Source organism: Rhincodon typus, chromosome 7 (genome assembly GCF_021869965.1).
Source record: "Rhincodon typus isolate 14 chromosome 7, sRhiTyp1.1, whole genome shotgun sequence".
Taxonomy (NCBI): domain Eukaryota; kingdom Metazoa; phylum Chordata; class Chondrichthyes; order Orectolobiformes; family Rhincodontidae; genus Rhincodon; species Rhincodon typus.
Genome location: NC_063338.1, coordinates 54738438 through 54761571, shown reverse-complemented (window position 1 = coordinate 54761571; position 23134 = coordinate 54738438). Strand labels below are relative to the sequence as shown.

At 41.4% G+C, this 23134-nt stretch overlaps 1 protein-coding gene across 2 annotated transcripts in view; it reads left to right on the top strand.

Moving 5' to 3' along the window:
- The window catches only part of ly75 (lymphocyte antigen 75), a 145592-nt gene that overhangs the window by 7498 nt on the left and 114960 nt on the right, over positions 1–23134 (top strand). For both annotated transcript variants that reach the window (XM_020529208.2, XM_048598981.1), the window contains exons 3-6: positions 4259–4429; positions 14200–14364; positions 17140–17250; positions 18199–18345. In XM_020529208.2, the coding sequence (XP_020384797.1) occupies positions 4259–4429; positions 14200–14364; positions 17140–17250; positions 18199–18345 (594 nt within the window). The remainder of the gene's footprint in view (positions 1–4258; positions 4430–14199; positions 14365–17139; positions 17251–18198; positions 18346–23134) is intronic.

The following is a 23134-nucleotide window of genomic DNA, read 5'->3' as shown; positions in this document are numbered from 1 at the left end:
TCCTCTGCCAAGTTTCTCCCTGTCTGCCCTGTCTACGACCTTCAAAACTTTGAATAAGTCAATCAGAACTTCACCCCTCACCCCCAGCCTTCTCTGCTCTAAGGAAACTAACTGCAGCCTATCTAGCATCTCTTCAAACATAATTGCTGCAACCCACAGCATTGTTGCACTCTTTAATGCACTCACATCCTTGCTGTCTTGTCACCAAAACTGTACACAGTACTCCATCTGTGACCTAACCAATGTTGTAAACAGCTCTATCATAAGCTGCTTGCTCTTTTATTCATCGCATTGACGAACAAAAGAAAACATCCCGTATGCTTTCTTAACCACTTTATCCACCTGTCCTGCTGTCTGTTTGCAAATATATGCCATCTACATCCAGCATGCCCTCACTTTGCCCCATCTACTGTTGAAAGACCTGTGAGTGGTTTTAACCACTCCAAACTCAGTTATTTCAATACACATGCCCTTCCCATACCAAGTCAATTCCCCTGTCACCTTACTGCCATACACTAGTTTGTGGCCCCATAATGTGTAAAATATAACATTTTTACCTTCATGTCAACATAAATTAATTATCTTACATTTCCTTTAGCTTAGTAACCTTCTCTAGCCATCCTTCTACTCTCTTTTCCTTTGACTCAGGCTTCTTGTATGTCATTCTCTTTACTCCACAGTTAAAGTCTCTTTAGCTGACTTGCTTACCATGTAGATCTTGCTCATGTAAATCAGTTGTTCAAAGCCACTTCGTCCCTTGTAATATCTTCTCCTTTTGTGGTTGATTTGTTCACGTGACAGGCAAATTTTGAGATGTATTTTTAAAGACATTACACAACTGTTCATTTCTGCAACTTTCCGTTTGAATCTGAGCCATTGATTTATGGAGATTATATCAGCAAAATGATTTTTTGTCACTGTTACGGAAACAACAATGTTAGTTTTGGATTCCTCCTATGTGATTGTCTACAAGCGTTCATAGGTTGTAAATTGGTGATTTTGGCGATGACTACATGTTTAATGATTTATCTTGTGCCTTCACCTTTTCCTAAATGCTGGGTGAATGACCAGAAACTTGCTTGAACTTGTTTAAAGTCCTGGCTCTGCTCTCAATAAGAAATTGAAAGTGTTCAAAAGACCTTTGCAGCCAGTTCCTGCGTACAAATCAGGTTTTTTTAATGGTTGCCAAGAGAAAGTTAAATGGTTGTCTAGGGTGGGTGGGGAAAGAGTGGGGAGAAAAGAAAGCAAAACCTTTTGAATTTCCCTTCCCATGAAGAAGTTTTCATGCATTTTGGGAGGTCAAATGCGAGATGAAAGTATACAGTAAATGGCAGGACCTTTAGGAGCATTGATATACAGAGGAATCTTGGGAAATAAATCCATAGCTCCCTGAAAGTGGTATCACAGTGGGATAAGGTGGTAAATAAAGCATGCAACATGCTTGCCTTCATTGGTCAGGGCATTGAGTATGCAAGTTGACAAGTCACGTTGCAGCTGTATAAAACTTTTGGTTAGGCCATATTTTTGAGAATTATGTGTAGTTCTGCTTGCCACACTAGGAAGGGCGTGTAGGCTTTGGAGAGTGTGCAAAAGACGTATACCAGGATGTTGCCTGGATTGGAGTATAGTAGCTAAAAGAGGTTGGAGAAGCTTGGATTGTTATCCAAGCGTTGGAGGCTGTGTGGCAACCTGATAGAAGTCTGTAAAATTATGAGAGACGTGGAGATAGGGCAGATAGTCGTATTCTTTTTTCCAGAGTGGAAATGTCAAATACAAGGGCGCATAGGCTTAAGATGAAAGGGGGAAAACTTAAAGGAGATGTGCGATTCATGTTTTTTACAGAGTGGTAGATGCCTGAAACGTACTGCCAGCAGAGGTGGTAGAAGCAGATACAACTGCAACATTTAAGAAGCATTTAGACAGACACGAGAACGCAGGATATGGATCACGTGCAAGCAGATAAGATTAGTTTAGAATAGCATCATGGCCGGCACAGACACGGTGGGTTGCAGGGCCTGTGCTGTAATGTTCTATGTTCTATTATAGAAATTGAAAACTCTGTCAATGCATTTTGAATATGATATTAAAGTTTATACATGAACAATATTTGCTCAATATTAGAGATCAGAAGGAGAGGACAACTTGATAAGTATGTGACTGCGTTGATACTTCCAGCTGAATTCTGGGTTGTGATCTAGTAGCCCCGGTTGTTATGAGGTAATGCCCAGTTGATGTTGGTACTGAATAAAGTTAGAACCCTGTCAGGAACTAGGATGGCAAGTTCAATTTTCAAAATTTTTGTTACGTAAGCAATTATTTACTAAAACATAAGCATGCAAAGTCGTAGTCCTTGTTTGAACAATAAAACAAATGGAATTTTATTAACGGAAATGAAAATAAACAGGAAAGGTGAGCAACAGATTGTGATGGTTAGAATGATGGCTGCAGAAGGAGAGCATCAAATGAATGTGAAGTGTCAGATAGACACTGGTACCATGTGTAACATCCAGAACTGTGTAGACCTGTGTAAAGTGGCTCAAGATGGTGATCCAAAAATGAAGCATGTAAAGGTAAGAACAAGGCAGTTTGATGGTATGCCATTCATCTTAAAGCCTGGGCAGTAAGTCATCCAGCCTCGGGGCTGGGAATGGCATTTGTCCAGAGAGGGAAAACTGTTGCTGTTGTAATTAACAGAAAGGATTTGAGAAAACAATTGCAGGCATAAATTAGTTTTGTAGTGTGATCGACTTTCCCTGGGGCATCAAATTGAATCGGGGCACAGATTCTAGACATGGCAGGTTTCTTGCCATTACCCTTCTCAAATAGCTAGCTTTTGTGTGTGATCCAAGATAGCCAAGCCAGCAAGCTAGATGAGGTTTTACATGTGAACTCCTCTTTGTCACTGCACTTGCACACCTGCAGCACAAAATTGCAGATCGGCAATTAAGTATCAGAAGCTTTGCCAATTTTCCTTTTTGCCTTGGGGCACTGAGGCCAATGATAACAGCAGGCACCACTTCCAAGCAGATCAGCTCATTTTCTGCAGACCACAGAGTGAACCTGGTGGTGTTTCTCCTTCTTCATTTTGCTCTGTCTCGTTTTTAAATATTGTTTGTCAGTCCTGTCTTCCAATTCTGAGAAGGGGCTCACATCCAAGGTATTAAGTCATATTTTGTTGCTTACTGAATGTTTCCAGCACCTTTTTTTATTTTGTTTAGCAAACACGTTTTTTAAACAAAAAATTTCGAGCAAATTGTAATGAGCAATATGTGGCGTTTTTGATAACTTTGGAAAGCTAGAACGATTCCACTGATTTCCATTTAGTTAGCAGCTTTGGCTGAAGGTGAAGTATCTCTAAGTGGGTGTACTGCTTCGTGCTGTTCTGATTTTTAATCATGTAGAAACGGAGAGGTTTTGTGATAGGCATATCAAGCAGCTGCAACATTCATTCCAGAAGTTGCCACATGCCTTAACTAAGTTCAATGACAAAACAATTAAACTTTTTGTTTCTGAATATTGGCAGTATTTTCAACTTCTTGTTAAATTGAGGGGGATATTCTATCATTGCAGCTGCTCCTTGAAATGGGCAGTGTTCCTGTTGGGGATGGAATTATCATTCCTTTAGTTGAATGTAGCTTGAGGGGTTGGGAAGGCTCCTCCCTAGGAGTGCTTCCTTGTTTTGCATTACTTCTCTGCTATATTTGCTGTATCATTTGCGCATGGTGTTAGGTCACTGAAAGTTTTTATTTCACTTTTTTCTGTTTTATTTGAACAAATAGAGAAAATTAGAACTTGCTGTTCAGTGCTGGTACGCTATGCATTTGGAACTGGTCCAAGCTGCTGGATCACAAGTTGCTCTGGATTGCCTCCCTTCTGTTCTGAAACAGGTGTGGATGACAAGATCTCGTCCTTGGGCTCAGCAATGATCGCAAAAACCTTCATTGTTTCTGAGTGAACTTGTCCAGTAAATTTTCAAGAAGCAGTGTCCTGCCTGGAACTTGTTAAAATAATGAACAACAGAATAACCCTAACAACAAAACCAAAGTTTTAAATATCAAAGCAATGTAGCTGCCCCATCATGCCTATTGGCATATTAGTTGTTTTAAAGTGTAGATACTTTACACACTGTAGTGGAAATCATTAGCTCGAAGTACAGCTTAATTTAGACTTTATATTTGCTATAAGAAGTTCTATTGCATAATGCTAAGAATGCATCTCTGCACTTTTTTGTAATTTATTCATTTGTTTTTTGCCATAGGGATTTATACAATTGATGGAACTGCTTATGGAAAACCCTGTGTCTTCCCCTTTAAGTACAGAAGAAAATGGTATTATGAATGTACCACTGAAAGCAATGATGACGAGGAATGGTGCGCCACAACTGCAAACTATGATAAAGACAGAAAATGGGGGAAATGTTTGAAGCCAGGCAAGTAATGAAGTTTACAACTGAATAATTAAAGATAGATTAAATGTCTTCTCAATTCCTTTGAAGAGATCATAGGAGATATAACAGGAATAGGCCATGTACTCCCCTTGTGCCTGTTCCACTGTTATCATAACTGAGTTGTCAGCTAACCAGGGCTTTAGTATGAGAGATAGTAGGAACTGCAGATGCTGGAGAATCCGAGACAACAAGGTGCAGGGCTGGATGAACACAGCAGGCCAAGCAGCATCATAGGAGCAGAAAGGCTGACGTTTCGGGCCGAGACCCTTCATCAGAAAAGGGTCTGATGAAGGGTCTAGGCCCGAAACGTCAGGGCTTTAGTATGCATAGTTGTAGTATGACTTCTATCCAAAGGCCAGTATTCTGTTAGTCTTTTGGAATTTTGTCTGTTTCTCTTTGTGAGATTTTAATAATATACTCAAATCATATGCACTGTTTCAGCTTTTTGCCATTTATGAAGTATCCTGTACTATCCTTTCTTGGTTCCATGTTTTTGCACAATAACTTAATTATCTATATCTCTTGTAATTTTATACTTCCATCTACTCTGCTCATAAACCTCCCTATTTCAGTGTCATCAAGTTTGCACAAATGGCGTTCTGATCCATTATCTACGTTATGAATAAATATGCTGAATAGCTGAAGGGCACTATTGGTAAAATCTTTCCAATTAGATCCTACCCTTCTATCATCTTTGTTTCTTCTCTGTACCCTATATAATCAGGTATACTCACTTCCTGTTCCTCACCGACTTGCCACCGTGTATCGTATTCAACATATCTGCCTTTAATAAAAACCAAAAGAACTGCGGATGCTGTAAATCAGGAACAAAAACAAAGTTGCTGGAAAAGCTCAGCAAGTCTGGCAGCATCTGTGGAGGAGAAAACAGAGTTAACGTTTCGGGTCCGGTGACCCTTCCTCTCCAACTTCCCCTCCAAGTTGTATGCCACTTTGACTTGGAATTATCCAGCTATTCCTTATGGTTACGGGCTCAAAATCTGACAATTTATTGTTTCCAATAGCGTTGTTGGTGTACCTCCAGTAGCTTAAGAAGACTGCTCAGGAGCAATTAGGGATTTTTTTTTTTTGGCAAAATCAACACCCTCTGGACAAATGTCCGAAGTGACCAGACTAGGCTTCTCCAAAATTGCTCCTCTGTCATCTAGCTTGGTGGAATTGCCCTAGCTTGGTTCCACTAACTAATTGCAGCCAGACAATTGCCTGTTCCCAGAATTGCACTGTCACCTTCCGCTTCAAGGATTTTCTCTCAAACCCTTCTATTCTTCATTACATGAGCATCTGTGATTTTTTTTTTTTAAGAATTGCTCTGCCGTTTTGCAACTGTGGTATCTGTCCTGTCTGGAGTTCCATCTCTCAACTATCTGGCTATTTCTGGCCTTCTGGTTTGTACTTGCATGGCTTGGTGAAAAGATTTTTTTTATTATTGTAAGTTATCACTCTTGTTAAGTGCTTGGGAAACCGTTTCCTGCATTAAATTCACTGTAAAATGTGATTTAGACCATAAGATAGAGGACCACATTTAGATTATTCAGCACATCAAGTCTGCTCTGCCATTCAATCGTGCCTTCTCCCTGCAAACGTTGATCACCCTCACTAATCAGGGACCTAACTATCGCTGTCTTAAATCCACTCAATGACTTTGACACTGAACGTTCTGTGTCAATCAGTTTCACAGATTCCCCATCCTCTGGCTGAAGAAACCATCCGTATCTCAGTTCTGAAGTGTTGCCCCTTTACTCTGAGGCTGTGCCCTCAGGTCCTAGTCTCTCTGACTAGTGGAAATACCTTTTCTACATCCACTCTATCCAGGCCTCTCAGTGTTCTGTAAGTTTTAAAGAGATCTCACTCATCCTTCAAAACTCCATTGAGTACAGAACCAGGCCAACTCATATGACAAACCCTCAATCCTGGGATCATTCTGGTAAACCTCCTCTGGACATTCTTCCTGAGATACAGGGCCAAAAATCGCCCACAATATTCCAGCTTTTGTCTGACTAGAGCCTTGTGTAGCTTCAACAGTACATTTCTGCCGTTGTATTCTAGCCCTCTTGAAATGAATGCTAACATTGCTTTTGCCTTCCTAACAGCCAACTGAACGTGCATGTTAACCTTCAGAAAAATCTGATCTAGGACTCCCAAGTCCCCTTTGTGCTTTAGATTGCCAAAGCTTTTCCCCATTTAAAAATTAGTCTCGACCTCTATTCTTCCTATCAAAGTGCATTACCTCTCATTTCCCATTTTGCATTCGATCTGCCACTTGTTTGCCCACTCTCCTAGCCTGTTCAAGTCCTCTAACAGTCTTCCTGCTTCCTCAACACTACCCGTCCTTCTACCCATCGTTGTGTAATCTGCAAACTTAGCAATAATGCCTTCAGTTCCTTTGTCCAGATCATTAATGTATAGTGTGAATAGTTGTCCCATCACTTAACCCTGCAGAACCGCATTAGTTGTCAGCTGCCACCCTATAAAATACCCCTTTATTTCCAATCTCCGCCTCTGCTAGTCAACCAATCCTTTATCCATGCCAGTACCTTGTCCATGACACCATGGACTCTTCTTTAGCAACCTCCTGTGAAGCTTCTTGTCAAAGGCTTTCTGGAAATCCATATAGATCATGTCCACTGGCTTTCCTATCTCTAACTTGCTCATTACCTCCTCAAAGAATTCTAACAGATTTGTCAGGCATGCAATCTCGTCCTAGAATAATGGACTCTTAAAATGTAACCTCCGACTGAGGTCAGGCTAACCAGCCTGTAATATCCAATCTTCTGCCTCCCTCCCTCTCTAAACAAGGTGTTACATTAGCTATTTTCCAGTCCTCTGCAACTCTCCCTGACTCCAGTGATTCCTGAAATATCACCACCAATGCCAGCACAGCCTCCTCAGCTATCTCCCTCAGAATGCTGGGGTGAAATATATTGGTCTGCCTTCAGACCTTACAGCTTTTCTGCTTAGTGATGGCCAATACACTCACCTCTGCCCCCTAACTCACTTGAAGTTCTGGTACACTTCCATGGTGAAGACTGCTGCAAAGTACCTATTCGGTTCTTCCACTATTTCTTTTTTTTCTCATTACTACTTCTCCAGCCTTATTTTCAATGGTCCAGTGTCCACTCTTGCCCCCTCTTACCTTTTTACATATCTTTTAAAAAACTCTTGCAATCTTCTTTCAACTTACTTTCTAGCTTACCCTGCCTCATCACCGAATCCAGAATTGCCTGGTCCCTAGAACACTCTACCACAAGCTGCTCCAAAAATCATAGACATTCTGTGAACTCCTTTTCTCGGAATGCTGTACCAACCTGATTTTGCCAGTCCACCTATATGTTGAAGCTCCTGATTTTTATTGTAAAAAGTACTTTCTTTATGTGCCTTTTCTATCTCCTGATTTATTTTCTTCCCCACATCCTGACTACTGCTAGGAGTCCTGTATACAACACCCATCAGGGTCTGTTTTCCTTTGCAGTCTCTGAATCTCACCCACACCAGATTCTACATCTTCTGACCCTATATTATTTTTTGATATTGATTTTAATTTCACCTCACTAAAAAGGCGGCTCTGCCCATCTGCCTGACCTTTTGATAGGATCTGTATCCTTGTATATTTAGTACCCAGCCCTGATCCTCTTGCAGCCACATCTCTGTTGTACCCACAACAGTCTACCCACCAATTGTAATGTGTGCTACAAGCTTGTTTACCTTGTTTCGAATACTGTACACATTTAGCTACAGCACCCTCAGTCCTGTTTTGATGCCCCCCCACCCCCATTTTCTTCGTTGTCCCTCGTCCCTCATCTGCTGTGCCTGAAATTAGATTCCTGGCCTTTCCTAATCTCTTTGTTAAATTACTTGTTTTGGAAAATTAATAATATCTCCTGAGCAACCGCAACCCCCCCCGCCCCACCTCTAACTTATTTCAAAATTTTCCATGCAACTGGACTCAAATTCCCAACTACGTGGTTTAAGTTGTTTGAAACCAACATTCAGCCTAATGGTTTTTCTCTGAATTTCCTCCAGCACTTTAAAACTTCTCAGTAACTGAAACTGCTTGCCATCTAGGACTGCTGGCAGCACAGTCATTTTAACCACAGCTTCAGATCATGTGGTTCCTCATTGTTTCGGATGCGCTGCTGACTTGTTGGTCTGCATTAGTTGAGTCTTTTTCAGATTCATTCTTGGTTATTTCAACATTGCCCAAGGGGTGTACCTGTCACTCATTTTTCCTTCCTACGTGAAAAGTCCACGTTTATTTGTATTATATTGTACCTGACTTTATGCTGTACAAATAAGTTTGTATTAAAACTTATAGGATTTCTGAACTGTCTTGATTCTACTGCCACTGATATCATTTGCAAATATGATATAATTTCTAAAAAGTTTCAGACTTCAAATATTTGGTGTTAAAAGCTAGAATTCTTAGAGCACCCCTTCCAGGAGCTGCTGACTGACAATTCTTTGCCTGTGGGGTGACTATCTCCTCACACCTTGAACCACACAACCACCTGACATTACTTTATCCTAATGTATTTGTCCTGGATGCTTTATAGGTTTAAGAGTGTCTGCATTACTTATATCTCATCATACATTGTGCATACCTACCTGTGCAGTTCCATTTGCTGTTTTTTAAATAGAAATTTTAATTCTGATTTACTTTGAAAACTGCAGAATGAGGTTTTCCTTTGCGTGGAAAGGATATGGGTGGATGTGTTTTAATTTTGGGATCTTCATAGAAGCTCTTAATGTTTAGAGAAATTTGAACACCCAGAGATTAACTTCAATAAAATTTAAAATCTTATGGGACAGTTCTTTATGTTTAAACACCTTGTATTTTGTTATGATCTTGGCTGATATTATTACTGGACAAGGCAGATCCCAGACTCCAAACTGGCTTGATTGATCATGTTTATTTTATTTAATGAGGTGGCCTTTCACTGAAACATAACTGCTGCAGTTTTAAAATACAATGGAAATTTCCCACACGAAAGATATGATAAAATAGAATAAATCATACTATTTAGATGTCACAATTTGAAAGATTCTGAAAACCTGTGAAGTGAAATATTTCATCTATCCCAACATCATGCCTTTATTGTACTCAAAAACCAGACAATTTCCTTCTCCGTTATACCTATGGGGTTTGACTGAATTGTGGCTTTCTATTCTCCGTCTTGCAAGTTTAATAATTTCATCTTCCAGTCTTCACAAGACTGAGCTTAGTCTTTCTCAGCTTTGAAAAATCCCTTCAGGGTTCAACCTAAAAATTTCCAGTTGAGAACTTTTAAAATAATCTCCTGACCGTGACCTGTCTCCTAATGGTTTTGAATGAGCTCCCTTTTTCAGGGGAAACTGGTTGCACATCTAACTTCTACTGGGACCTCTGCGAACAGAAACCAAAAGGCTTTCCAAACTGAAATGTTTCCCTTGGTGGGGGGGGAACCTCCTGATCCTTCTAACTGAAAGCAAACTAATACTCTCCAATACTAAAAACAAACAGTGCCGGAGCAACTTAGCAGGTCTGGCAGCGTGAGTGGAGACAGAAACAGAGTTAACATTTTGATCCAGTATAACTCTTCTTCAGGGAACCTCCGGTCTGGCAGCATCTGCCAGACCTGCTGAGTTTTTCCTGCACTCTGGTTGGTTCAGTCACCAAGCTGGTCCATTAGTTCGCAGACGTTTCATTACCCTGCTGGGAAATATCATTAGTGCAGCCTCCGATGATGCGCCGTTGTGTTTTCTCGCCTGGTATTTAAACTCTGGGGTCCGTTGGGTTTGATTACCTCATTTCTGGTTTCCCTTCGCAATGGTGTATAAATAGGGTCCAGTTCTACGTGTTTGTTGATTGGCCTTCTTGGTGGAGAACCAGGCCTCTAGGAATTCCCATGCTTCTGTCTGTTTAGCCTGTCCTAGGATCGTGTCATTGTCCCAATCAAACTGGTGGTTCTCCTTATACGTGTGAATGGAGATGAGTAAGTATCGGTCGTGTCATTTTGTTGCTAATTGGTGGTGTTCATGTACTCTTGTGGCCAATTTTCTTCCTGTCTGTCCAATGTAATGTTTGTCACAGTCCTTGCATGGGGTTTTATATATTATGTTGGTTCTGTCCACAGTCGGTCAGGGGTCTTTGGTTCAAGTTAGCAGTTGGTGTAGGGTTGACGTGGGTTTGTGTGCTACTCTGATGCCCAATGGTTGTAGGAGTCTTGTGGTTAGTTTGGATATGTTCTTGATGTATGGAAGTGTGATGAGCCTATTAGGGCATGCAGTATCTTCCTGTTGTTGACTGACACTGCGTTTGGGGAATAAAATAATCAATACACTAAAGAGACTCAAACAGACCAGACAAATTAACAAAACGGACTACCTAAAAACAAAACCAGAAGGGACAAACACCCCCCGATTCTACAGCCTCCCAAAGGTACACAAGCCGGAAGTACCCATCTGATCCATAGTCTCTCTCCCAGGCATACCAACACACAGGTTAGCCAAGGAGTTACAACGAAAACTAAAGCATCTCGTCAGCAAGTCACCCTACTCCATCCACTCAGCCCAGGAGTTCCTCAAATCCCTAAAGGGCATAAGAATAGACGAATAGACCATGGTGTCATTTGACATTAGTGCCCTATTCACATCAATTGACATACTACTAGCAAGAGAAGCACTAGCAACGCTGATAAAAGAATGAAACCCGACACCATCTCCACAGACAACATGCTGAAACTACTGGACCTGTGCCTCATGACCCACTTTACCTTTAATGGCCAAATCTACAAACAGGTCAATGGAACACCCATGGTGTCACCTATCTCCGGACTAATAGCAGAAGCGGCGATGCAGAGACTCAAAAGTATGGCCCTTCTGCAAATCCAGCCCAAACCATGGATCTGATACTTGGATGACACTTTCGTCATCACCAAATGGACCAAACTAGAGGAGACACACCAACTAATAAACAACACTCTCACCAGCAACAGAATTCACCAGGGAAGAGGAAAAGAACAAACAGCTCCCATTCCTGGACATCATGGTAGAACATGGAATTCCTGCAAAGGTACACAGAAAAGCCACACACACTGACCAAGTACTGAATTTCAACAGGAGCCACCCCGAAACCCACAAACAAAGTTGCGTGAAAACACTATTTAAATAAGCAACAACACACTGTAGCAAACCAGAACTAGCCAAAAAGAAGAAGTGTATCTCTACCAAGTATTTAAGGACAACGGATATCCGAATAACTGGATCCGACGATGCCTATCACATGAATAACAACAGGAAGATACTACACACCCTAACCACTCATCATGCTACCATACATCAAGAACATATCCAAACTGACCACAAGACTCCTACAACCATTGGGCATCAGAGTAGCACACAAACCCACGTCAACCCTACGCCAACTGCTAACTTGAACCAAAGACCCCTTACCCACTATGGACAGAACCAACGTAATATATAAAATTCCATGCAAGGACTGTGACAAACATTACATTGGACAGACAGGAAGAAAATTGGCCACAAGAGTACATGAACACCACCAACTAGCAACAAAAGGACATGATCAATATTCGCTCATCTCCATTCACATGGATAAGGAGAACCACCAGTTCGATTGGGACAACACCAGGATCCTAGGACAGGCCAAACAGAGAGAAGCATGGGAATTCCTAGAGGCCTGGTTCTCCACCAAGAAGGCCATCAACAAACACATAGAACTAGACCCTATATATACACCACTGCGAAGGAAAACCGGAAATGAGGTAATCAAATCCAACAGACCCCAGAGTTTAAATACCAGGTGGAAAAACACAACAGTGCTTCATCGGAGGCTGCACTGATGATGTTACCCAGCAGAGCAATGAAACATCAGCGAACCAGCTCAGCAAGCGAACCAACCACAGCATCCACAACCTGAGCTACAAATCTACTCAACCTTTTTCCAGCACTTTTTTGATTTTATTTCAGTTTTCCAGCATCTCTGGTATTTTGCTTTTAAGGCTTTTCAATGTTTATCTTGTCTGCTCCTTAAACTCTCTTAATGCAAACAAATTCCTGTTACCACTACAGGAAATCTCTTTTTTTTTAAATCACAACTCCGGAAATACCATCAAGTTAATCATTAACCACTTACACCTCCCCCACCAACGCACCAAACTCACATGCTACTACCTCAAAGTCCAATCTTTAAAATAAATGACATTGCACACCCTACATCACAACATATTGAGAAATTAAACAAAGAAAGAATCATTGAATGACCAGAATAGCTTAAGACTTTTGCTATAAACTCATTGCACTCTTTAATTTCCCCCAGATTTCTTTTGTACATTACAAAAATCTTACAGATTCATTCACTTCTCCTGGGACTAACCAAATTTATGCTACAGCCCTCTCAAATTCTGGAATTTAGCTGGAATTCTGGAATTTCCCCAGGGAAAATTATTCCTCAAGATAGAAATTTTCACCAAGATCCCTCCATTAGCTTGTTGTAAAGTGATTCTTTAATTCTCTTTTAAAAGCTGAATTGTGGACTTCTCAACTCAGGCTTGTTGGTTTTCACTGTGGGGGTAGATTTCTTCCTGTAGCTCCAAGCTCGGTAAATCTTCAAGATCCCCGCCCCTCCCCACTCCCTGTCAAATTCCACTTAACTTCGAGCCCCCTTCCATGTTCAGAAAGGTGAATGAGAAAGTTAATACCTTTGCTGCTTAAGGCGTTAGTCCAGCTAACAAATACATATCCTTATGCTCACCCAACTTGATGATCTGCTGCTTTTATGACAAAAATTGTAATTGCCTCCTGTGAGAAACATTTTGATAAATTCAACAGAGCAATCTTCTAAACCTCACTACCCATTTCCACGTTGCCATACCTGGAATGTTCCAAGCAGAAATGTAAATTAATTAGCTTTCACCTTGAAAACCAAACCCGCACTTTAATAATGCGACCCATAGAAATAATTTAATTCCTTCCAGACCTGCTGTCCTAACAGGCAACTCCCGTACTGACCAATTATTTTTAGCATCCTTTCATCTAGACACTGCATAAATAATTTTAAATCTTTTATTGATAAATTAACACATTATTACAAACCCAGAGAATTATATTTCTACCTCCTGACTATGTAGGATAAGTATAGGTTAGTCTTTAACGGTAATTAGCCCAAATTGTTTGATGCCTTACTATATGGTTATTTACCAGTTATGGAACAGGTTTTCTTTATCATACATATCACACTTTATTCTCCAACCTACAAGTTACATGTCTGAAGCTAGAAGTTAAAAGTGTAAAATGTGAATTATGGATTCAAATATTTGCAACTATAATGATCAGGTAATGAACTGTTTGATTTTCATAGTAAGTCCCATGTGGCTTTCTTGGCTGCTTAGCACTTCTGACTTGAAAATTATGCAAACTGAAGTGAGCGTTTATCACATTCTCACCTATTGCAATGTTTAGTGTGGAAAAAGGTGAAATCACTTGTCTTGTGTCAAGTTTTACTATATCTTGGTTTAGGCTTGCATTCTCCATGGCAATGCCTCTACCAATCAGTCCACATGACTATCAGCACTCTCCTCTCATACAGTATGAACGTTGTTTTCTCTTCTCATTGGTATTTTTGTGAATTGTTCTGATGAGTGCAAGACCAAAAGCTTTGACAAAATGTATTTTTATTTTCAGCAATGCTTGTGTTCATTTAGCACAATAAAGGTAAACTTTGTTTCCCTGTTTTACAGATACTGAGTGCAAAACATTCTGGAAGAAAGATAGTGCACAACAGACTTGTTACCAATTTAACTTCCAGTCTTTTCTCTCCTGGAATGAGGCTCGCCTTGCCTGTCAGAGTCAAGGAGGGGATCTACTGAGTGTTGCTGATCCAAAAGCACAGAAGTATGTTTCTGGTGAGTTTGTATTAATCATACATGATGTACATGAAATAATCTGTCAAAGCACACCAGATTTCCTGTCCCATTCAGTTGCTGATTCCTATATTAATATGGACAAACTATGAAAATAAAGACCCAATTATGATTTATAATGCTATCCAAACTTTTTTTTGTTAACTTTAAATTAAAATTCTTTGTAACATTGAATACACTTTTTTTTTCTGGAGTAGTAGTTGACTAAGCTGGAAACTTCTTTTGATTCATAAAAAACAAATCAGCCAACCTCACCCAAATTATAACATGGGAAATCAAAGAAATTTGGAGGTTCACATTATCAAAAATGACACATCAAGTTGCATATGGCATAAAAAGGCTAGTGAAATACTGGATTCTGTGATAAGAGGTAGAGAATGTCCAAGTTGAAATGCACTGTTAGATCTATGCCCATTCATAACTTTAAGTACTATTTATGGTTCTTGGGCTCCATAGAAAGGATGTTGAGCACTCAAAGTACAGTGTAGATTATCACAAATGATGCCTGATGCAAATAACTAAAGAATGTGATACAAAATTCTGAAAAACTGTGGTCATTATCACTGAATCAAATAAGATCTGATTTTATGGGTTCTTTAATTTCTGAATGGATGCGATAAACTAGGGAGACTGAAAGTGTTTCCCTTTTAGTTTCTTTTTTCAAAAAAAGGAACATTACGTTGAATATTAAAATTGGCACAGAGACCAAAATGACCAGAGATGGTGATTGAAGAAGAAATCATAGACTGTGGAGGTGGTAAGAGAGACCAGGTTGGAGGGATATAGATTGCTAACTCCCAAACTCTCCAGGCAATACTAACAAGGTGATAGAGGAACTTACACCCACCCAGTGTGAGCAAGGCTCACCTTCCAGACCAGTAGCAGTTCCTGCAGGGCCAGGGCTAAATAGCTGGTGCTGTCAGGACTGCAGGAAGGCGCAAAGAGAATGTAGCCATCGATGTTCGACTGAGGTAAATTTGGGACTTTGGGCAGAGAGGGCATGGATATCTTGGGGAAGTAGAATGGGATTGGATTTTGTATCATGGGTGAGGAGAAAGGAGCACCCCTCAAAGATAGTATCCCCTTCCTTTTGAGCAGTTTAATAAAAATGCTGTCCTCTCCTGCATGCTTCTCCATGTCAACTACATTATGGAGTGGGGTCAGTTAGGCTTTTAACCAAACTTAATTACTTGTTTGCTTATGGTCTGCTGAATTGGGTATCTACTCAACACCTCCCCAATTTAAGACTGAGGTGGGGAGGAATTTCTTCTGAGGATCGAGAGTCTTTGGAGCTTCTGGGTAGAGTTCTTGTGTACATTTAAGGATGAGATAGATTCTCAATCAGCAGGGAAATCGAGGATTACAGGGAAAAGGCAGGAAAGTGAACATGAGGAATGTTAGATCAGCCATGATCCTATTGAATGGCAGAGCAGGTTCAAGAGGCTGAACAGCCTACTCCTGTTCCTATTTCTTTTGGTCCCAGTATTTATCAGGATGAGCTCAAGGGTAGGTAGATTCTGGGCTAGCTATCCAATCTATTTTATGTTCCCCCTCAAAATACGCCTTATGGGGTCATGAAATATCCAGCATATGTAAAATTTTAAAAATGTTTTCCTAACAGTCTGATCACAAAAACAGCCAGCCATATGAGGAAATAGAAATATAAGATTAGGACTATTCTGATGTGGTAATAAAGCACTAGCATGGGTTGGTTGGACTGAACAGCCTTGTTAATGAGTAATTCCTAAATAACTCATTATTTTCCCAGCATGGGATGGCTATAGCATGGCAGGAGCTTGGACTTGTCAGCGTCTTTTCAATTATTTACTTTTTTGTATTGAAATATCATACATTGATTTGTTACACTAGGTGGCAACCATTTATTGACAAATAATTCTCTTAAATAGAGAAAAAACATCTCCTATTTAGAAAAAGTGTGTGTACGTATGTATCTATATATTGACTTCCGTGTATTCCTACATATATAACTTATATAACATCATGTGGCCTCTACTTTTTCTCTTCCAGCTTTGACTGCTGCTAATTGTATTTCCAGTGAAAGCAATGATCACTGTGGCCTGAACTAATATAAGTGTGTATCTGGTCATAACATTATCTACCTGTAACATCATACGATTTCTTTGACCACCCTTTGTCCTGGGATGTTTTGCTCATTCATCCTACAATTGGGAGCATTATTTTGTATTTAACTATTGTCAACTGTATTTGTCAGGATTTTTGGAACCCTGACAGTGAGAGAGAGATGAGTGATGCCTGTTCCAAAAGGCAAAGGCTCCCCGAACACCTAGTCTCTCCCATGCTAATTGAAGCTTATCTTCACTCTACCACCTTTCACAATCACTCAGCCCCCATCTCCACCTTCACACTTCAGCCTGCTCAGATACTGTGGTTAATGTAACCGCATCCTCTAACCTGCAGGTCTCATGTCCCTGGCTGCCACTGGCTTTCCCAACTGGCCAGGAAAATCAAAAATTGAATTTCAGCTGTGAATTCAGAACCTTGGCACTACAAGGTCTGGCAGGTATTTTTTCCACCTGTTCATACACCACCTGATTATTGACACCAAGCTGTCAGTTTTATATCTTGACATTAAGAGATGCTGTAGCTGTTTCTCCAAAAGTGCAAAAATACTAATCAATCAATGTTTTATCTGAAGAGTAGTACAAAGGCTTTTAAATGTTACTTCTTCATTTCTACATGCCTCACTGTAATTGTAATTATTGTAATTTTTAATAGAGCAACCAAATATTCCAAAGAAAATGTGGATTGGCCTGAATCAAATGAACGTAGCTGGTGGCTGGCAGTGGTCTGATGGAACACCTCTCGTGTTTGTTAATTGGGATGATGGTAAAAATGTTTGTTTTGTTTTAACAAAGTCGTTACATTATTTTCAAAAGTGATGTGTGATAAATAATAAAATTACTGGAGACGAGATTTCAATGTCTGTAGTCTTAGAGCAGATCATTGTTACATTTCACAATAAAACCATATATTTTGGATCATTTTTGGTTTAAAAGTAAAAATGGTTTTGATAGTGAGTATGTGAAAGGTCCTTTTTTAAAAAAATGATTTTCTGCCCTTCCTCTTTTCCTCTTTTCCGTCTCTTGTCTTTATTCTCCTTTCCTTTTGCTGCTCCTTTGTTTCACCATTTCTCAGTTCTCCTGATCATTCAGTTTCTGTAATTCTTTTATTGCTTTTTTGATCTCCCATTCCAGCTAACTCTCTTTCTGTTTTATCCTTGCTATCGTTGTTTTATTTTTGGTGCACATCTCTTCCGTAATGTCTCCCCTGCTGTCCACTTCATTCAGCTTGTGAGGTCAGTGGACAAGACAAGGGGCAGCACAGTGGCTCAGTGGTTAGTACTGTTGCCTCAGCACTGGGGACCCGGGTTCGATTCCACCCTCGGGCGACTGTCTGTGTGGAGTTTGCACATTCTCCCCGTGTCTGTGTGGGCTTCCTCCGGGTGCTACGTTTCCTCCCACAGTACAAAGATGTGCAGGCTAGGTGGATTGGCCATGCTAAAATTGCCCATAGTGTTCAGGGATGTGTAGATTAGGTGGGTTAAAAGGGGATGGGCCTGAGTGGAATGCTCTGAGGGTCGGTGTGGACTTGTTGGGCCGAAGGGCCTGTTTCCAGACTGTAGGGATTCTGAACTGATTAGTTTTATGCAAGATGCAGAACGTAATACACGTTTTAAATTTACCTCCAACGCCTCTAAAACTAAACCATATAAGTAGTTATTCCCTGATAATGGTGAGATGTCTGAGGTGAAACTTTACAATTTGTTATGTTTAGGTATATTTGATTTGTATCATCTTGAGGAATCAAGCTGTGCTACAATGAACTTGGATTCTAATGGTCGCTGGCAAGTTAGTCCTTGTGAAGCTGCTTTACCATATGCATGCAAGAAACCACTTAATCAGACAAGGAAAGAGTCAATCGGTAAGCGTAATTTGCTTTTTCTTCTCCCTTGTGAAATCAGTTCCTTCTGTTTTATATTACTACTTCATCTCTTATTCTTTTGTCAATTACTACTTCTTAGCTCAGAGCACATCTATTTGGAGTATCTTAATTGGCATTGCCACTGACAAAATTATACATGGGACATAAAGTGGAGTTGTTCCAAGACTTGAACTTATTACTGACACACCTCAAGCTATCACCAAAGTATCTCCTAGCCAATGAGTTACTTCAGAATTGTATTATTAGTTGTTGTATACCAATGACAAACATGTCTGTGACCCCCCACCTCTACACGTACAATATAAATTGAACTGTTAGCAATTTTACCCTGTCAAAATGTTCTGAATTAATTCTTCTGTGATCCTTTCATTGATTTGCTGATCATAAACAATCAATTGGCACAAGAATGGAGGAAATATCCACGTTGTGGAGAGAGTTGTGGAAATGTGTGTTCAGCTTAAGACACTCTTGGTCTGTGATGTGGAACTAAATAACTGCATACTTTTGAATTTTTAAATATTTTAATCAATTGTTCATAAAAGCAAAAGAACATCTTGTACAGCTGATCAGGGCCCAAGAGCAAAGTTGCACTTGGAATAATATGTGTACTGGTCTTGGTGAGGTAGGAGTAGTATTGGTGGAAGAAAAAGCTGGCATTCATTAAAAGAACTATACAGATGAGCAAGGTTAGTAAGATAACGGAAAGCACCAGGAGTACTCGTACTCGTCTTAACAGTCTCCCTGTAATAATGAGTTGAATAGCATGCTAAGGATAATGTTGACAGTGTGTAGCTGGTGCATTGGACAGAACCCCACCTCAACTTTTCTGGCTTACTCTACTTTCATTTAATGTGAGGTGGGAGTTCTGTTTAACTGAACAGCCAGCCAACTGGATTTCAGCAACTCTTGCACCTCACTGTGATCAGTGACCACTGCTGGTAATACAGCAGGTTTGGAATGAAATGGAATGGTGAATGTTCTAAAAACCTGCTAGATACCTGATCACCTGTTAAATCGGGGCAACAATGGATAAAACCCTTAATTGGACATTCATTGCCCACTTGAGGGACTCCGGCTGGGGAAGTCCACTGAACATTTCCCCCAGTACCTGTTAAATCATGGTAGGACAAGTGGGCCACTACCAATGGTGCAGCATCCTAATTGAAAGCAACCCCCCCCCCCCAACCCAATGCAGGCAACCCAATGTGATTTTCTGTGTTTGATAAAGACAGCAACAACAACGAGTTAGAGAAACAAATTCAGAAAATGTTCTACACTTAAATGGAGAATGTTAACCTTCCTTTTACTCACAGCCCTCTGTATAATGAGCAGAAATTGACAAAGACATGGAAGGAGCAAAAGTTCCCATTTCTGCCTGAAGAAGCATAGCTTTCCAGTTGGTAAAGCTGGAGACATAAGAAAGCAGGGATGTAAAACTAAAAGGAGGTAGAATTGAAAGAGATAGTTTTACTTGATCTCAAAATCAGGATTAACGTATCTCTGAGAATCCTGAAATATATGACTGAGGAACTTAGCTGAATAAAATTTGAAATCCTTGCCTGGGTGTTGGAGTTGTGTACTGGAATCAAAAAATTAAGCGGAAGACTACAATGAACTGCATGATTCAATTTTGTATATCTATGGTTCTCCACGCCATCCATGCATTACAACCAGAATATTGGTGAAAAACACACATTTCATCACATTTTTTAATCTTGCACTCAAATAGATAATTCATAAGAAGTACCTACGTAAAGAGAAACCAAGAAGATTGGGCCTATGGTTGTCACTCATGGTCCTAAAAAGTGCCCAGTCCACCTCTGGAATACCATGGAAGCATTGTGTGTCTTAAGGTTTGATAGGTAAAGCTAGCCGTTTCATATTCCCATTATACAGTATCACGCCAATGAATAAGTGACTGGAAACTAGCAATTTGGTAAATGGTATGTTAGCCTAATCGCAAGAGGAATTGTCTTCAGTACCAAAGACGTCTTGCTTCAATTGTGCAGAACAGTGGTGAGTTGCATCTTGTGTATTGGGTGCAATTCTGGTCATCTCACCTAAGGAAGGATATATTTGCCACAGTGGGAGTGCAGCACAGACTCTTCAGTTCTGAGGAAGGGTCACCGGACCTGGAACGTTAACCGTGATTTCTCTTCACAGATGCTGCCAGACCTGCTGAGCTTTTCCAGCACTCTCTGCATTTGTTTCTCGCCAGTTACTCCTGGATGATGGGACTGTTCAAGATAATTTTCTAGTCAATCTTCTCAGAGATGTTATTACATGCTGCTGGAGTGAGCAGGACAAGACAAGATGGTGGCAGAGTGAGATGTTCCACCTGATTCTCCTCTGATCTGCCCATTCTTTTTGGTTTTTTTCTTTTTTTTTAATCAAACTTTCAACTTTTACTAACCGGAGGTGAATGGTGGAGACTGGAGGGAGCTGGCACAGGGGCGACGAGTCCCAGATGTAAGGCCCAGGCCAGGCTGGCATGGCAGCAGCAAGTCCAGGCGAGTCCCAGATGTAAGGCCCAGGGCAGGCTGGCATGGCGGCAGCAAGTCCAGGTGAGTTCTGGAAGCAAGGCCTAGGCCAGGCCAGAACGGAAGTAGCGAGACTAGGCGAGTCCTGCAGATGAGGTCCGGGCTAGGTGAGTACAGAGGCGAGGCCCAGATCAGGCCAGTGTGGGAGGCAGTGAGTTGCAGGCCAGGCCTGCACAGAGGTAGCAAGTTCAAGTGAGTCCCAGAGCTGAGTCCCAGGCGAGGCCAGTGTTGGGGGCAACAAGTCCAGGCAAGTCCCGGAGCCAAGTGGATCAGAGGCCAGTGCGGGGGTGGCAGCGAGTCCCTTAGGGACTGCAAGCGAGGCCTCCAGGATTGATGCCTAGCATCTCCTATACACTTGGCCCGTCGGTCAGAAAGCTGGCACAGACTTGCTTAAAAGACTATAGTTAAGGTACTTTTTAAAAGAAAGCTTCTTTTATCCTTTATTCGTATGCTGAACTTTTATAAATGATTCTCTTAAGTCTGTAACAAATACTCAAGTATCCTGTACCCAAGATGACGCTGAGAGGCAACATTGCAAACTTTTCACTGCACTCACTTGAGTACACGTGACAATAAAGGCTAATTCTAATTCTCTAAATCCTGAACCCAGGTCTCCTGGCTCAAAGGCAGGGACACTATCTTTGAGGGGACAGGACCTGTGCATTCCCTTGTGTTTATAAAAATGAGAAGCAAATTCATAAAGTTAGAACATGTTAAAAGTGATAGAGTTGACTGAAAAAGGTGTTTTCTCTGGCTGGAATTTTGAACCAGGGTGGAGGGGCACAGTCTCAAAACGAAACACAAAACATTTATGACTGAAATGAGAAGGGACATCTTCTCTCACTGTGGTGAATCCTTTTAATTCCCTAATGGACAGGATCTGAGCTCCCAAACTTAGAACCAGAATCTGAGGCTTTTGAACTATTTTTAAATGTGTGTTTTATTTGGTGGAAATCTGTATACATTTTTCACCACTTGAGGTGGAGGTTGTACGTAGTCAATTACTTTAGTTTAGATTCTGCAAATGTGATTTTGTGTGGCCTTCCAAACATCGAAAAAGAGTGAAGCAATTGCCTTTCACTCCAGAGATAACAAGGTGTAGAGCTGGATGAACACAGCAGGCCAAGCAGCATCAGAGGAGCAGGAAGGCTGACGTTTTGGGTCTAGACACTTCTTCAGAAATGGGGGAGGGGAAGGGGGTTCTGAAATAAATAGGGAGAGAGGGGGAGGTGGATAGAAGATGGATAGAGGAGAAGATAGGTGGAGAGGAAACAGACAGGTCAAAGAGGCAGGGATGGAGCCAGTAGAGGTGAGTGTAGGTGGGGAGGTAGGGAGGAGATAGGTCAGTCCAGGGAGGACAGACAGGTCAAGGGGGCGGGATGAGGTTAGTAGGTAGGAGATGGGGGTGCGGCTTGGGGTGGGAGAAGGGGATAGGACGAAGGACAGGTTAGGGAGGCGGGTTTTGGGATGCGGTAGGGGGAGGGGAGATTTTGAAGCTTGTGAAGTCCACATTGATACAAATGGGCTGCAGGGTTCCCAAGCGGAATATGAGTTGCTGATCCTGCAACCTTTGGGTGGCATCGTTGTGGCACTGCAGGAGGCCCAGGATGGACATGTCGTGTGCGGAGTGGGAGGGAGAGTTGAAATGGTTCGCAACTGGGAGGTGCAGTTGTTTAGTGTGAACCGAGCGTAGGTGTTCTGCAAAGCGGTCCCCAAACCTCCGCTTGGTTTCCCGGATGTAGAGGAGGCCACAACGGAAACAGCGGATGCAGTATACCACATTAGCAGATGTGCAGGTGAACATCTGCTTGATGTGGAAAGTCTTCTTGGGGCCTGGGATGGAGGTGAGGGGGGAGGTGTGGGGGCAGGTGTAGCACTTCCTGCGGCTGCAGGGAAAAGTGCCGGGTGTGGTTGGGCTGGAGGGGAGTGTGGAGTGGACAAGGGAGTCACGGAGAGAGTGGTCCCTCTGGAAAGCAGATAAGGGTGGAGAGGGAAAAATATCTTTGCTGGTGGGGTCGGATTGCAGATGGCGGAAGTGTCGGAGGATGATGCGTTGGATCCAGATGGTTGGTGGTGTGGTACGTGAGGACGAGGGAGATTCTGTTTTGGTTGTTATTGCGGGGAGGGGGTGTGAGGGATGAGTTGCAGGAAAGCGGCAGACACGGTCAAGGGCGTTCTCGACCACTGAAGGGGGAAAGTTGCGGTCCTTGAAAAACGAGGACATCTGA